The sequence below is a fragment of the Suricata suricatta genome, chromosome 11 (genome assembly GCF_006229205.1).
Source record: "Suricata suricatta isolate VVHF042 chromosome 11, meerkat_22Aug2017_6uvM2_HiC, whole genome shotgun sequence".
NCBI classification, from domain to species: domain Eukaryota; kingdom Metazoa; phylum Chordata; class Mammalia; order Carnivora; family Herpestidae; genus Suricata; species Suricata suricatta.
The window spans coordinates 96,828,278-96,842,765 of NC_043710.1; the positions used below are offsets into that span (position 1 = coordinate 96,828,278).

At 41.4% G+C, this 14,488-nt stretch overlaps 1 protein-coding gene across 1 annotated transcript; it reads left to right on the forward strand.

Annotated features, from left to right (window-relative positions):
* Nucleotides 1-4,132: 4,132 nt before the first annotated feature.
* Nucleotides 4,133-12,217, forward strand: MMP3 (matrix metallopeptidase 3). Its single transcript, XM_029914666.1, has 10 exons — nucleotides 4,133-4,276; nucleotides 5,014-5,258; nucleotides 5,349-5,497; nucleotides 5,626-5,751; nucleotides 7,299-7,463; nucleotides 7,636-7,780; nucleotides 8,711-8,844; nucleotides 9,270-9,429; nucleotides 10,456-10,559; nucleotides 11,828-12,217. The coding sequence occupies exons 1-10, from the start codon at nucleotides 4,172-4,174 to the stop codon at nucleotides 11,926-11,928; spliced, it is 1,434 nt and encodes a 477-aa protein (XP_029770526.1). The 5' UTR covers nucleotides 4,133-4,171; the 3' UTR covers nucleotides 11,929-12,217.
* The last annotated feature ends 2,271 nt before the right edge of the window (nucleotides 12,218-14,488 follow it).

Consider the following 14,488-nt stretch of genomic DNA (forward strand, 5'->3'; position numbering starts at 1 on the left):
CAACATCTTTTCCATCAGTCGGAATATGCTGCCCGTTGGAGTACCACTAAAAACTTCAATTTGTGTTATTCTGTTTGTACAACTGAAATATTTATGCCAAGAACATTACAAAACACTCCCCTTCTTTCCATAATGTCAGAGTTGCCCGGAGCCACACAAAGGCCGTTGCCACCACCCAGGAATGTCAGTGATGGATTTCGACATTTTTACCACTCATGTTGAGTGATCTGAGTCATTATGCTCTCAGAAATGAAGAAAGACTGAGCCATCCACGTGCCCATGTTATCTGTTCCTAATTCCCTTCTCTGTTCTGATTCATCTTCCAACTAAAATGTTGGGACGTTTCTATGGCAAATACTCCTGAAAATTAACATCTGTGGTCAGATGTCAACTATGAAAAACATACATTAGAAAACCTATAAGCATCATGTTTATCCTATAATTCAAAGGACATATAGTGCCTTACTAGTACTCCTTTCTGGCCTGTAAGATTCAAAATTGTGGAAAAAATAGATACAATTTTCTAAATTCTTCCTGATCATCATGATGTAAAAAACTAAAACTTAGAAAGAAGTACAGTGAAGTGTTCATTGTGTTTTTCTCTTTGTGGCATAACTATTTATGATTTCTTTTCTGCTTCTAACTTTTTTGATATTCTGTATTTTCCTATAACAAAAATATGAAATTTTATTGACTACATAAAACTGTATTTTACACATTTTATAGAAACATGGCTTCCCATCACCAACAGAATAAACTAAACGCCTCAGCTGGAGACTAATGGGTTTCCACGAATGAGCTCCCACTTGCCTGTCCACATATTAATTTTTCACTTTTCATTACTACCTTTCACACACTTTTTATTTCAGTAAAAAATTAATTCTGTCATTTTCCAAACAGACATTCAACTTTGTTGACTTTGTTCTCTTCCTGGACTTTCTTTCGTGTCTGCTCCTCTGTGGCTTTCTTCAGTGGGCTTTTTGTGGAGGAAACATCTTCCCTTCTGCATAATTCCCACACACTTTTTCTCTTGCTTCCATGCAGAGCTAATTATGCAGGAATCACCTCAGCTACATGGTCTTCCTTTCTTCATTCCTTCATTTCATCCCCCTCTTCCTTCTTTCCTGTTTTTAAATAGATAATTTGGTTACATTTTCTCTGAACTTCTCTTTTGCTTATTATCTCTAAATGTACACTTGGGGGGGGGTTCCGAAACATTAAAGGCGGAGACTCGGACACATGATAAATGCATGTGGAGCTGAAGGAGCGATTTGTCGGCTGGCCGTAGAGAGCCTCATGTATCATCTTGTCTGATTAGTCATGAAGAAGCGTGATGAGTAGGAAGATGAATGGGAAAAGTTATCAGATGGAATGAGACTTGCACGGACTGCCAGCTTTTGAACCCGAGTTTGGATCAGATCAAATTTAAGTTTCCTGCCAGGCCCCTGATCCTTGCAGGCTACCTTTCTTCCACCTGCCATCACCTGAGCCTTGTATGTATTCAGTCATGTGATACATGGTCATTCTGTGCAGTGACCATTGTCACTGCTGGGCTGGAAAAGCTAATGTTTTTCTCCTCGTGTTCACAGATCCCCTCTACATTTGGTATATTTTTCTCTTCCTTCTTCCTTCCACCCAGTTGCCCTGTAACTGACCTATCTTCCTCATTTATGCATTGCTTTTAAAATTTAATCTACAAAATGCAAACTGACTCTCATGCATTGTCAGAAAACCCCTCAATGCTGCAATCTTTGAGTATTTTACAGACATAGGAATGAGGATTAGAGTACACAAGCCTTCAATTTATTCTTTATCAGAGAGATTTAAGATGATTGCATAAATCTTTTTCAAAGAAAATAAAGCAGAAGAATCCAGTTAAAAGGGTATTTGGTAAAGATGACATGTAAATTTTGGGGATTTAGAAACATCTGCATGATTTGTGAGATTTTTTTGGACCTTTCATTCACCTCTTTGCTTTGTCCTGTGAGCCTTTCATTTATAATTAATATATTAATGAATTCTTTAAGCCTTTTGGGGGAACCTGCTTTATGCCAGGCACCGCACTCACCACTAGGAGTTCGGAAATGAACGAGAAGTCACGGCGATGGAGGGGAGTCAGCCAGGTAAACCTCACCACCACAGCTGCGCAGGACACATGTGCCAGAGAGGCAGGGGCAAGGTACCACTAAAACCAAAATAAACTCTTCCAGAGGCTCAGGAGTTCCTGAGACATCTCTGATGCTGTTTGGTAATGAGACAAATTCTGCAAGAGCAGACTTTTGCATTTATTTCAGAAACAACAACACGGCCCATTGGGCCAATCATGTTTGAACATCTGGGAACATCTACATGATATCTGTAAGGTTTCCCTGTAACCTTGAGATACGTTTTCTGAGTTATGACACCAGAGAAAATGTAGGAAAGAAAACCCTTAATCCAGAAGGTATTGAGAGCTGTGCCTGCCACTGCTCTTTGTGTCAGCCCCGACCAGGCCACCTCTGCCCGCCCACCCCCTTCCCTGCCCCACTCCCTCAGCTATGCAGTGGGGACCAGTGTTTCCCCTGATTTCAGTCAAGATGAGACCCAAATTCTCTCCTCTGAAGGGATGAGGTGTCTTTGGATAGAATCGAGTCTGAACACGGATGCTAACCCAGTGCAGAGTCCCTGCTTGCTGGCCATCAGACACCTGTCCGCCTCCAGTTCGGGAGATCTTACCACATGTCTTATGCATGTTCCATGAGATGTCTCTGGTGTTTATTCAGAAACATACAAAAAATAGAGCAAACAAGGAAAATGCAAAGAGATGCACTAGCGGGAGCAACACTTGCACTTACTGAGTGTTCCCGACACGGACAGCACGTGGGTCATTCCACGGTTCCCGCTTGCAGGCTGTCTGATCTGTGGCACGCAGATAGGCAACCAGACGAAGAAAAAGCAAAACATGATGACAAATAAAATGTGCACTCAGCCAACGTTTAATAAGTGTGAATTTTGCTCTCTACGATTTACACTTCTTTTTTTGTCTTATTTTCCTAGGGGTAAGGGAGACAGGTGGGTCCGGGAGAGGTAGCTGGGGGATTGTAAAACGTTCAACCAGGTCTCCCACTGTGGGTGTCTCCGGTCTTCCAGACAAGTACCTGTTACACAGCCCACGTGAGCAGCAGTCTGCTGGACACAAAAGGAGTGAGAGGAAGGCAGGGGAGGGGAAGGGAGAGAAAGGGAAGAAGAGAAAAGAGAAAATAGGTGAGCACACTGGGGAGACATTTCAGGGTGGCTTTCTTTTTAAATTCAAAGCATCTACGAATTTGAATGGAAGGTGGAGAGAAAGGGACTAAAAGAGAGTAAGAAATGTGTAGGAGATACTGACAGAATTTCAGGCCCTGCGCACAGAAGTTCATTCGATACTGCCGCTGCTTTTACAGAGTCACTGTCCCAGGAAGGTCACCTGTCCATAAGCTGGGCACAGACCAGGACAGACCAGAAGAGGAGGGATACACTCTCTTCTTCACAGTCCTTGTTCTCTCCTGCCCTTGAGCTCACTCCTCAAAAACTAGCAAATCCAACCAGATGCCAATAGCATGTATTTTAAATCAAAGACTCAAAAACTGAACTCTCCCTTCCAAGTTTTTCTTGATCTTGGTTTTTCCATTTTGACAGAAACTAATCAGACTCTAGCTACATATGCACAACTTTTCATTTACTTGCATCTCATTACATTTAAGTATGTTTTTCTTAAAATAAGACTGCTTAAAAGTCCTAGCCAATTCTGACTTTTACCAAGTCAGCCTATTTCTCCTCTCAAACACCACGAACAGAAGCTGTCTAGTAAATTCCAGTCACTTTTTCCTTCCAGAATAAAAAAAAAAATAGCTCCAGTTTTCTTCTTGCGAAGACAGGAAGCATTTCCTGGAGCTTAATCACTGTTTTGATTTGCAAAATTGGAAAGGTTCAGAGAAATTAGTAAAGTAGGTTGTATCATCCTACTTTGGATATGGAATTTTTGGCCATGGTCCTGCTGCCCTTCGGATGAAAGCAGTCATGAGTCAAGCTGTGGGTGACCTAAACCAACACTGTCACCCTATAAAAGTCAGGGCTCCGACGGCAGACCCAGGAAAAGGTAGGCAGAGAGCAAAGCACCAAGACGACATAGAGCCAAGAAGAGCCCGTGGAAATGCAGTCTCTTCTCACTCTACTGCTGCTCTGTGTGGCCGCGTGCTCAGCCTACCCAGTGGACCGAGCTGCAGAGGATGGGGACAGCAGCATGGACCTTGTGCAGGTAGCTGACGGATGCATCCGTCCCCCACAATGCATGGCAGGGCCAAGTGGGAACACATGGGATGCTCGGGGTCACTGTGGAGAAGTTCAGGGACAGAGTTAGGAAGTGTGGGATGTGGAGGGGGTGTCCCCATGCAACTGTGCTGTTTCCTTTTATGCAGGAGCAAAGGGCAGAAATGTTAGGTGTTTGTCTAAGATCCTGGCCACCCTGGAAGGAGCGGCACTGGGCTTGAGATGCAGGGGTGCGAGAGGAGAGCGTAATCAAATGTATCTTGCGATGGAACTTCTTTAGGCATTTGAATCTAGGGGAAGTTTAGCTGTGTATTTATATGGCTAGTGTTGTGCTCAGACCCAGAGATTTATCCAACTTCCTCTCATAAATCAGGTGCCTGGGAAAAGCACAAAGTGGGGAGTTGAAGGACTTGAATAAACATAACTGAAACACAATTATGCCCAAAGAAGCCCTTTTAGCTTTGTGTTTCTGCCTTAAGTTCACTAGATATTTATATCAGCCTCCACTTCATTGTCATTGCTTGGGGAGTAGACTAAGCTCCAGACATTATTTAGTTACAGAGACAAAACAGAAGTGAGGAGGAATCTGTAATTGAAGAATGGAACAGAACATGACATTTATTTTGATTTTAGTGAACTGGGGGGAATACTGAGACTAGATGAATTGTGCAATTGCAATTTAGTTGGAAAGGCTAAAAATCACAACTATACTTATTATCCCATTAGCAATACCTAGAGAACTACTACAACTTTGCAAAGGATGTGAAACAGTTTGTTAGAAGCAGGGACAGCGGTCCTGTTGTTAAAAAAATCCGAGAAATGCAGAAGTTCCTCGGGTTGGAGGTGACGGGGAAGCCGGACCCTGACACTCTGGCGATGATACGCAAGCCCAGGTGTGGTGTTCCTGACGTTGGCCAGTTCTCCACCTTCCCAGGCATGCCCAAGTGGAGGAAAACTCACCTTACCTACAGGTAACGGGTCCCAAGAGGTGTTCACATCACATTGTGATTTTACAAATTACTATCGGGGAGAAAATAGTATCTTCAATTTTTCTCTTAAAGGATTGTGAATTATACACTGGATTTGCCAAGAGAGGCTGTTGATTCTGCCATTGAGAAGGCTCTGGAAGTCTGGGCAGAGGTGACGCCACTTACTTTCTCCAAGATTTTTGAAGGAGAGGCTGACATAATGATCTTTTTTGCTGTTAGAGGTAAAAAACAAAAACAATATGAAATGCATCCATTTATTTAGTGCTGTTGTGGGGGCTGGGGGGGGGTGGGAATATTCCAAAGGTATTTTAATTACCTATCTTTGCAACAAAAACATTTTCTCTGTTAGATCATGGAGACTTTAACCCTTTTGATGGACCTGGAAATATTTTGGGTCATGCCTACGCTCCAGGGCTCGGCATTAATGGAGACGCTCACTTTGACGATGATGAACAGTGGACAAGGGACACATCAGGTCAGTCACACGTCTCTCAGAATGATTTTGGTGCATTATTTTGTTTTAGATTTAGAAGATTCTGATTAGCTAAAAATCATCAACAAGTGGGGTGTTCTGGATTTCCCAAATGGCTCAAGAATTAGCAGAATGTATTTTTGTTTGGATCATTATTAAGAAAGCTTTCATATGTCTAAAAAGTTTATTTTCTGTCTTGGTAAGCACAATATGGGAGCATCATTAAAATACTTTTGTGATAACTGTGGTTCTAGTATGATCATAGGACCATTCCTAAGAGTATTTTCTCGTTATGTTGAATCACAGATATCCAAGGGACAGCATATTGCCTTGACTCTGCTCTAATCTGGGCCCTTGATATTGCTTATGTCCAAACTGGGAGAAATTTATTCTTTATTCTTCAAAATGGATATGAGAGTTAAATTCCAGAAACTGAGGTCCCTATTTAGGTTTTTCTGGTAAATCAGCATTTTACTCTGTCTAGGTTAAGAGGAGTTTTTATGGACTTGTTCCAAAGGAAAACACTAGTCCCCAAGTACAATGTCCACATTTTTAGGTAGGAGAATATTTCTCAGTTCATGACTGTACACTCTGAGGACTGGCTTCCAAAGTTTTCAAATAACTGGTTAAAACAAGTAATATTAACTCCTGAAACCTACTGGGATTTATAATCAAACTGCAAACAGAGTATCTATGGAGAGTACAAATGTGAGGTTAGTGCTGGATAACTTTCTTTGGTTTGATCCAATTAACAACTTCTACTTGAAAAGTCTCAAATGAGGACTTCAGTAGGATCATAAGCTATACAAATAGCATATGTCAAATGTAATTACCCAATAACTTCCAGTTTCAGCATCCTGGCTTTTTTAAAAAATAATATGAAGGAAAAAATATGAATACAGCAAATGTTTGTGTTGTCAAAGTCTCTCTTGTGACAAACGCTAGGCTTGATTAGGCATGCTATGTTTTAGATCAATCTTGCAAGCCCTATGATAATTATCATTACTAGTATTTCCAGACCCAATAGGTACTTAATAATGATCTTAGGGTTGAAAAATTATGCAGGCAATCGTCCAATGGAATATAACAAGAGTATGATTGCTTAATGTTTCAGGATAGAGTTGAATAAATTGTGATTCATTTAACTGAGACTATAACTGGCAAACATTAATGCATAGAAAGAGTGGTTAGCTTTTCATTGACAAATAAAGAGAAATATTTATGAATGTGCTAAACAAGTGGGTTGGTTCCATTCCAGAGTACAAGAAAGAGGACCTTGTTTTCATGAAGCAAATAGGCTTCCGAGGCGGGAGAGGGAAGGAGGTGGACATGCTGGATATTTTGTCTCAAAGATTGATTTCAAGAATGAGCCTGGAAAAACGCTTGGCTTTCCATTAAGTGTGTTATCAGTCCATCAATCAGTTAAGCAAAAACAAGGCAAAGAAAGCCCTGTGTGCTTCTAGGAAGTAAACCAATATAATACAGCTGACCTGTGTCATGTACATGTACTTAAGGAACAAGGAACTAATTATTTATGATTTCTTAAATAGGAACCAATTTATTCCTTGTGGCTGCTCATGAACTTGGCCATTCCCTGGGTCTCTATCACTCGGCTGACCCCAGAGCTTTGATGTTCCCCGTCTACAATGCGCTCACAGACCTGACCCGCTTCCGCCTTTCCCAAGATGATGTGAACGGCATCCAGTCCCTGTATGGTGAGTGATGCTGGAAAAATTAGGCACCAGAGCTTTGCGGTAATTGTCTTCAGGAAAGCTTTAAAATGCTTGCAATTCAGCTCAGCGCACTCAGAGAGTGGTTGGAAAGTATAGAAATTGATGGAAGCATCCCATTTGCCTTATGTTTGACCCCCACATCTGTTTCCTTTAGGTCCTCCCCCTTCATCCCCTGATGGCCCTGCGGTGCCCACAGAATCTGTGCCTCCAGGACCTGAAACACCAGCCATGTGTGACCCTACTTTGTCCTTTGATGCCATCAGTTCTCTGAGAGGAGAAATCCTGTTCTTTAAAGACAGGTCAGACCAGAAGATTCTATTTCCTTATCTACTCTTTTGATATACATTCTTGTCCTTTCCTTGTTGTTTCTATAAGTCACGCTTGCTTTTCAAAAGTCCAACTTCAGAATCAGAACTTTATCTTTACCTCCTTTAAAAATGGCATCAGGAGAGCATTACATTTAATCAATAATTTCTTCTCTGCTGGATAAACATGCACTTGAGAGAACATTCAAGCTGCACAAATAGGAAGAAAGTAGAAAGCAAATCTCCTTCACCACACTAACTCTACATTTCCTAGGTGTCCCCATACTCATCCACCATCAAGGACCCCTGTCTGACCTTCCAGAGGTTTCCATGCATATAGCAAAAAATACTTCCAGACACATATACACATATACACACACCAGTCTGTCTTTTAAAAATGTAAACCATGGGAGGCTGAGTCGATTTGGGGTTCAACTTTGGCTCAGCTCATGATCTCATGGCCCATGGGTTCGAGCCCCACATCAGGCTCTGTGCTGATAGCTTGGAGCCTGGAGCCAGCATCGGATTCTGTATCTCTCTCTCCCTCTGCCCCTCCCCTGCTCATGCACTGTCTCTCTCTCTCAAAAATAATTAAACATTAAAATAAAAAGAAATAAAAATAAAAGAAAATGTGTTACCATGTTGTAGCACACACATAGTTGTACATGAATTGTAGATATTTAGAGGTTATGCTTGGCTAATTAATTGCGCTGTAGGATCACTTTTCTTTGGCAAGAGGTCTTGTACCAGCTTTCCAAGAAAAAGAAAACAGATTTTCCCATTGGCAATAGATCTAATTTCTGCCTGTCATCCAGCCAGAGGATGAGGAAATGGGGGAGGATGAGTAAGGCAGGTCAATGAGAAAAATATGCTCAAGGTGAAGGTCTGTTTTTCAATTTTCATTTCTTTTTATTCGTATTTCAGACATTTGTGGCGCAAGTCCCTCAGGACACCTGAGCCTGGATTTTATTTGATCTCTTCGTTTTGGCCATCGCTACCTTCAGGCTTAGATGCCGCATATGAAGAGACTAGCAAGGATATTGTTTTAATTTTCAAAGGTAATTATTACATAATGATCTCTGTAACTTGTTGAAATAAGCCCTTTCACAGGAAAATTGAATAGGACTCTATTTTTTTCCATTATCACACATTGTGCCTACACTGTTACTCTAAGACAATTAAGAAATAACTGGAACTGATATTATTTTATTTATATTTTACAAATAATAAAAATGAACACAGCAATATAAACTGCTCAGAGCTGTAAATTCCCTTCTTTGATTTTGTGTTCATTGATTCCATCCACACATTTTTGTTAAATGCCCACTTTGAGCTGGGGATTAAATTTTTACTATGAAAATCAAAGGCACTAACAAGTATTTCTAAAACTCAAAGGCTTAACTTTTATAAATTAAATGAATTTATATATAATTAAATAATTTATAAATAATTAAATAATTCAATGAATTATTTTCCTTAACAGGAAATCAGTTCTGGGCCATCAAAGGAACCGAGGTACGAGCAGGTTATCCAAAAGACATCCACACGCTGGGTTTTCCTCGGAGTGTAAGGAAAATAGATGCCGCTGTTTTTGATAAGGAAAAGAAGAAAACATACTTCTTTGTAGGGGACCGTTACTGGCGGTAAGATGCAGTGGGAATGACTCTGTATGGAGCATGATTAGGGACATTACGTTCTTCCCTTGAGGAACCTCCACTCACTCTCAGGCTGGTTTCTGGCTCACTGAGGATGGATACACGCTTACTTTCAAATGCAGCAGCACCTGGCAATGGACATTTCTTAAGTGCTCCTGCCTTGGGAGTGTGCAACAGACTAGACTTCCCTCTAGTATTGGCCCACCTGCCTGGACAGCCTCTTCTCTCCTCTGTGCCCACCCCCCCACTCACCCTAGACTCCTGGCTTGAGTCCCAGCACGTCCGTGGAGCTTCCCTGCTAAACCCCAAACCCAGATGGGTTTTTATTTATTGAAAGAAGTCTCAAGAGTCCAGGCCATAATTTAGCATTCCTTTCCTATGGACTCGTTGCCTCCCTGGGTGTTTGTCTCATCTTCCCATTACTCTATTAAGGGCTTCCTTTAAACTCATCCACTCATTAGTGCTGTTTAAGAGGACGATGAGCAATAGCCGTACAGTTTTATGGATAGAACCCAGGACTCACAGAGAGGCTGATTCCTGGGCCATCTGCCCACGTGACTCGGCACATCTACCACGGTCCAGCCAGTGAATCCAAAACACATTCACTGTGCTTTCCTTCTTGCTGCTTCCCTTTTCCTAGGAGGCTGCCCTGGGAAATCCGGACATGCAGGGTGGGGAGGACATATAGAAGCCAAGTATGGTAGAGAACTTGAAATTTATGCTTGTGACTGAAAGATGATTAAGGTCCTTTCTGTCCAGGCTTAAGAAATATGGTAACAAGCAGAATATGCCAGATCAGGATGTTGTCTCTGCTCCTGATGGAGATATGGTTCTAGAAACAAAGTTTGCAGCACCATTAAAGTCACATATTTCTGTAGTGCTCAACATGTTTGACATTTATTTGCAGTACTTGGAAAGTTTACTAGAATTCCACATTAAACCTGACATGACTTAAGAATTTTGGTAACATGGCCTCTGTGCAATGCTGAGCTCTGTTTATTTGACTGGATGCAGATTTGATGAGAAGAGACAGTCCATGGAGCCAGACTTCCCCAAGAAAATAGCAGAAGACTTTCCAGGTGTTAACTCGACGGTTGATGCTGCTTTTGAAGCCTTTGGTAAGAGGATGTGTGTTCTGTTGGCAATGGGGCCCTTGGTGTCAGAGGGAAGAGGACAATTGGGTTAATTCGTAACGACGGTGTCCTTTAACTAATTCCTTCCTCCCTCCCCCGGATTTCAACTTACTAATTCTGTACCAATTCTATGACGACTTCATATAATACGTTGATTTGAATCATAACAATAAGAAACACAAATCTCTATATTTTGTCCATGTGAATAAAACCAAAGGGCTTGAGTATCACTTCCTCACATCTAGAGCTGTTATCTTTTGGATTACCATGATGTTATAAAACCCCCTTGGGTGGTGTGGTCAAGTCGCTTACCGGCTGGCTTTCTCCTCCACTCCATCCAGTGGCTACTACTAATTCCCAGGGAGATTTTCCTGAGTAATCAGTCATTGCCTGCACGGCTCAGTTGCAAATACAGTAAAACCTTGGATTGTGAGTAACTTGTTCTGTGAGTGTTCTGCAAGACAAGCAAACATTTCTAATAAATTTTAACTTGATAAGTGAGCGATGCCTTGCAATACAGGTAGTATGTGATGCCGAACGTCACATGATCACAACTGAGCCAATGGTTCTTGAAATTCGCTTTGATGTATGGCTGCTTTGGCTTCCAAGCATGATTCTGGAACAAATCAAACCAAGGCTTTACTGTAATTGCTTTTGCATGTGCACAAAGTTTTTAGAAAGATATATTTTTTTCCCTACTCAAAGAGAGATGGCTGGCAGCTGGTGATTCTTATCGAAAGGTAACCTGAGCTCCATGATGGCAGAGGCATAAAGGGCCCTCTGGTATTTGGAAAGGGTTTCTGTGCTTCTCTGGGGCCACGAATGACCCTCAGACTATGATGTGAGAAAAGGGAAGGAAAAGCAAAAATAAAGAGTCATAGTTTCCAAAGAAGCAGAGAGTTTTGTCTGATTGGAGCAGAATAACCTGAATAACCTGAACCTGGCTCTCCTGTCAGAGAGAGAAGGAATGCAGTGCCATCTGCAACCTGTCTTCAGGGATGACCTTGGGCAAGAAGAATTTGAGCCTTCATCTAATCATCTATGGAATGGAATTAGATATACTTCCTTCATAGGATTGTTGCAGAAAAGATGAAAAAACAACCATATAAAATGCTTATCATAGTCCCTAACACATAGTGAAACTCTATAAACACTTTGTAATTTTCAATATCTATTATTCTGAGTTCTACATGTTGCCAAATTTTTTGATTTGAAAAAAAAAATCTCTTTATTTACCTTGTCTTTATTTCCAGGATTTTACTATTTCTTCAGTGGATCTTCACAGTTGGAGTTTGACCCAAATGCAAAGAAAGTGACACATGTTTTGAAAAGCAACAGCTGGTTGAATTGTTGAGATGTCTAGAAGCACAATGTGGGCATTTGAGGTGAAGCTGGTAATTCTTCACCGGAGTCTTTGTGAATTGAAATGGTTCACTTTCTCTTGCATGTGCAGTGGCAGAATGAGAGTATAAACTACGTGTCTTGCTGGTTGACTTCACATATGACAGGGCATTCGAGCAGGCTGCTTAGCCTGTACTTTGGTCATATGGAGTTGCTTTCACAGGAGAAGGGAGAGCACTCATGTGCAAGACACGTGGCTGTATATAGACTATTTACTTGTTATTTAATAAAGAGGATTGGCCAATTACATTATTGTTCTGTTTGCTTCAAAAATAAGTTGTCCTCACAGTCTTGGGTGCAGTATGGACTTAGCAGAAGACAGCCTGAGATCCTTAGCCAGCAGTGTAAGAATCAGTCTTCAGGGCTACCGCCATGAGCTCATCCAGAACTGAAGACAACGTACCACTTGGCCTCCCCAGGTGTCCTACAAAGAGATGTTTCTGTTTTCACTACCCAGACATCATATGTGTTCCTAATATACCCTAGGAGAAGGATCTAAGAAAGTGATCATGTGGGGAAGGCTCTAGAAAAAAATTGTGAAGCAGGATCCTACAATTATCACAAGTTACCTAGTTCACACACATTATTTTTCAGGTGGAGAAAATCAAACCTGTTCTTCACCTTCTCCTTTTCCTTGTCTGTTCCCTCAGTGGAGCCCCTTTGCCTGCCCTCACAGGTCTGCCCATGTCCACCCACACACGGAGGTATCCTCTTGAACTCATTGTGCATCTGTCTGTGCAAGAAGTCCATGGGCAAATGCTTATCCTGAGATAGATCTATTGCCCCAAAGCAGCATGCCCCACACAGTAGGAGCTTACTCACACTTTAGCTTCTTCATCATTGGAGAATAATTTATTGGTCATATTCCATGTGCCAGGCATTGTAACTGGGTTGTAGGCATGGGAATCTGAGAACATGAGCACAGCCCCTGCCCTCATCTAGATTATAATCCAGCAAGAGCATGCACAAACATGTACATGCCACTGTCAATGTACTAGGAGTCATCAAGGAACACAATCGGTGTCTTTGATAGAGTAATAGGAGAATCTACTCGGCTTGGGGCTGCTTTGAACATTTGAGGGCATGGCACTGGGGAGGCTTGAAGGGAGGTGTGGGAACCAGGTGAGGGGATCATGGCTGGGACTAATGCAGTCACACTGCAGAGTCCGACAAGAATACGGAAGACAGCAGGACTCCATGGTGGGGTTGAAGAGAGAGATGATTCCCAGATGGCTTCCTAGAGCCCAAGGACAAATGTCACAGATAGTGGCAGCGTTGCTGAGGTAGGGGGTGATGTGGAGACGCACAGCTTTGTGAGGAAAGGGTAAGAATTGGGAAGAGTTGCTTAGGTTTGCCAACTTTTAAAATGTCCATGAGATACTCAAGTAGGCCATGAGATAAGGAGTCTGTCATTGGAAAGAGGAGGCGCAGTGACTATGAGAGGTGATGGGTGTTGACCACACTTACTGTGGTGACCATTTTGTAACATGGACACATGTGGAGTCTTCACCTCATGCACCTACAATGTTATAAGTTGATTGTATCACAATTTTTTTTAAGAGGAGAGGTATAAATATGTGTATTGTCAGCATTTAGATTGTCCTTAAAACCATGAATATGAAATAGACTATGTGGGACATTGTATTTTGCAAGGAATTGGGCATGTCTTCATTTTAAAAATCACCTGAATTTACTCGGTTTCTTTTTTGTTTTCTTTCTTTCTTTTTCTTTTTCTTTTTTTGAACGGGTACTATGTGGCCACAGCACAATTCCAAAAGGTAGAAAACATTCTGCCAAGTTAATTTTCCTCACACCCATTACCACCAACTATTGCATTTTCTCAGAGGCCACCACAGGGAGCTCTTCTGACACGGCCCCTGCCCCCATCAAGATGATAGTCCAGCAAGAAAGAAAGCGTGCAAATAGACACAAGCACGCACATGCAACTTTCAGAGCAATTTTGTAGATATGCGAGCATCAACACCATCTCTTAAAATTAAAATGGAAGCATGCAAATCACACTGCTCTTAGCTATTTTCACTTAAAACATCTTGGCAACCACTCCACATAAGTCCATGCTTCATTCTTTCATTGGTTGCTGTCTCTGACATAAACACATCATTTGTGTGTTCAGTCCCCTCTTGGTGACTAAATCAATACTTCAATAAATGCATACATCAAAGAAATGAAATTTACAAAGTCATCAAAAAATAACTAAAACAAATGGAGTTGAAATAAAGATAAATATTATATAAGGACAACTTAATGACATATAAAATATACATTTGAAAAAACGTATTTGAATGTAATTTATTTGAAATAAAAAGTACATCAAATAAAATTATGTGCATTTGTAGGTTATTTTTGGGTTGAGACCTATCATGAGGTTATTTTCAATATTTTGCTATCATTTCTGTACACATACTTGTGTATCTGATGAAAAATTCAGCCTTCGAAGGCCGAGCCGAGATGGAGGAGCAGGGAGACTGCCGGGCTCTCCGTTGTGCAGGTCG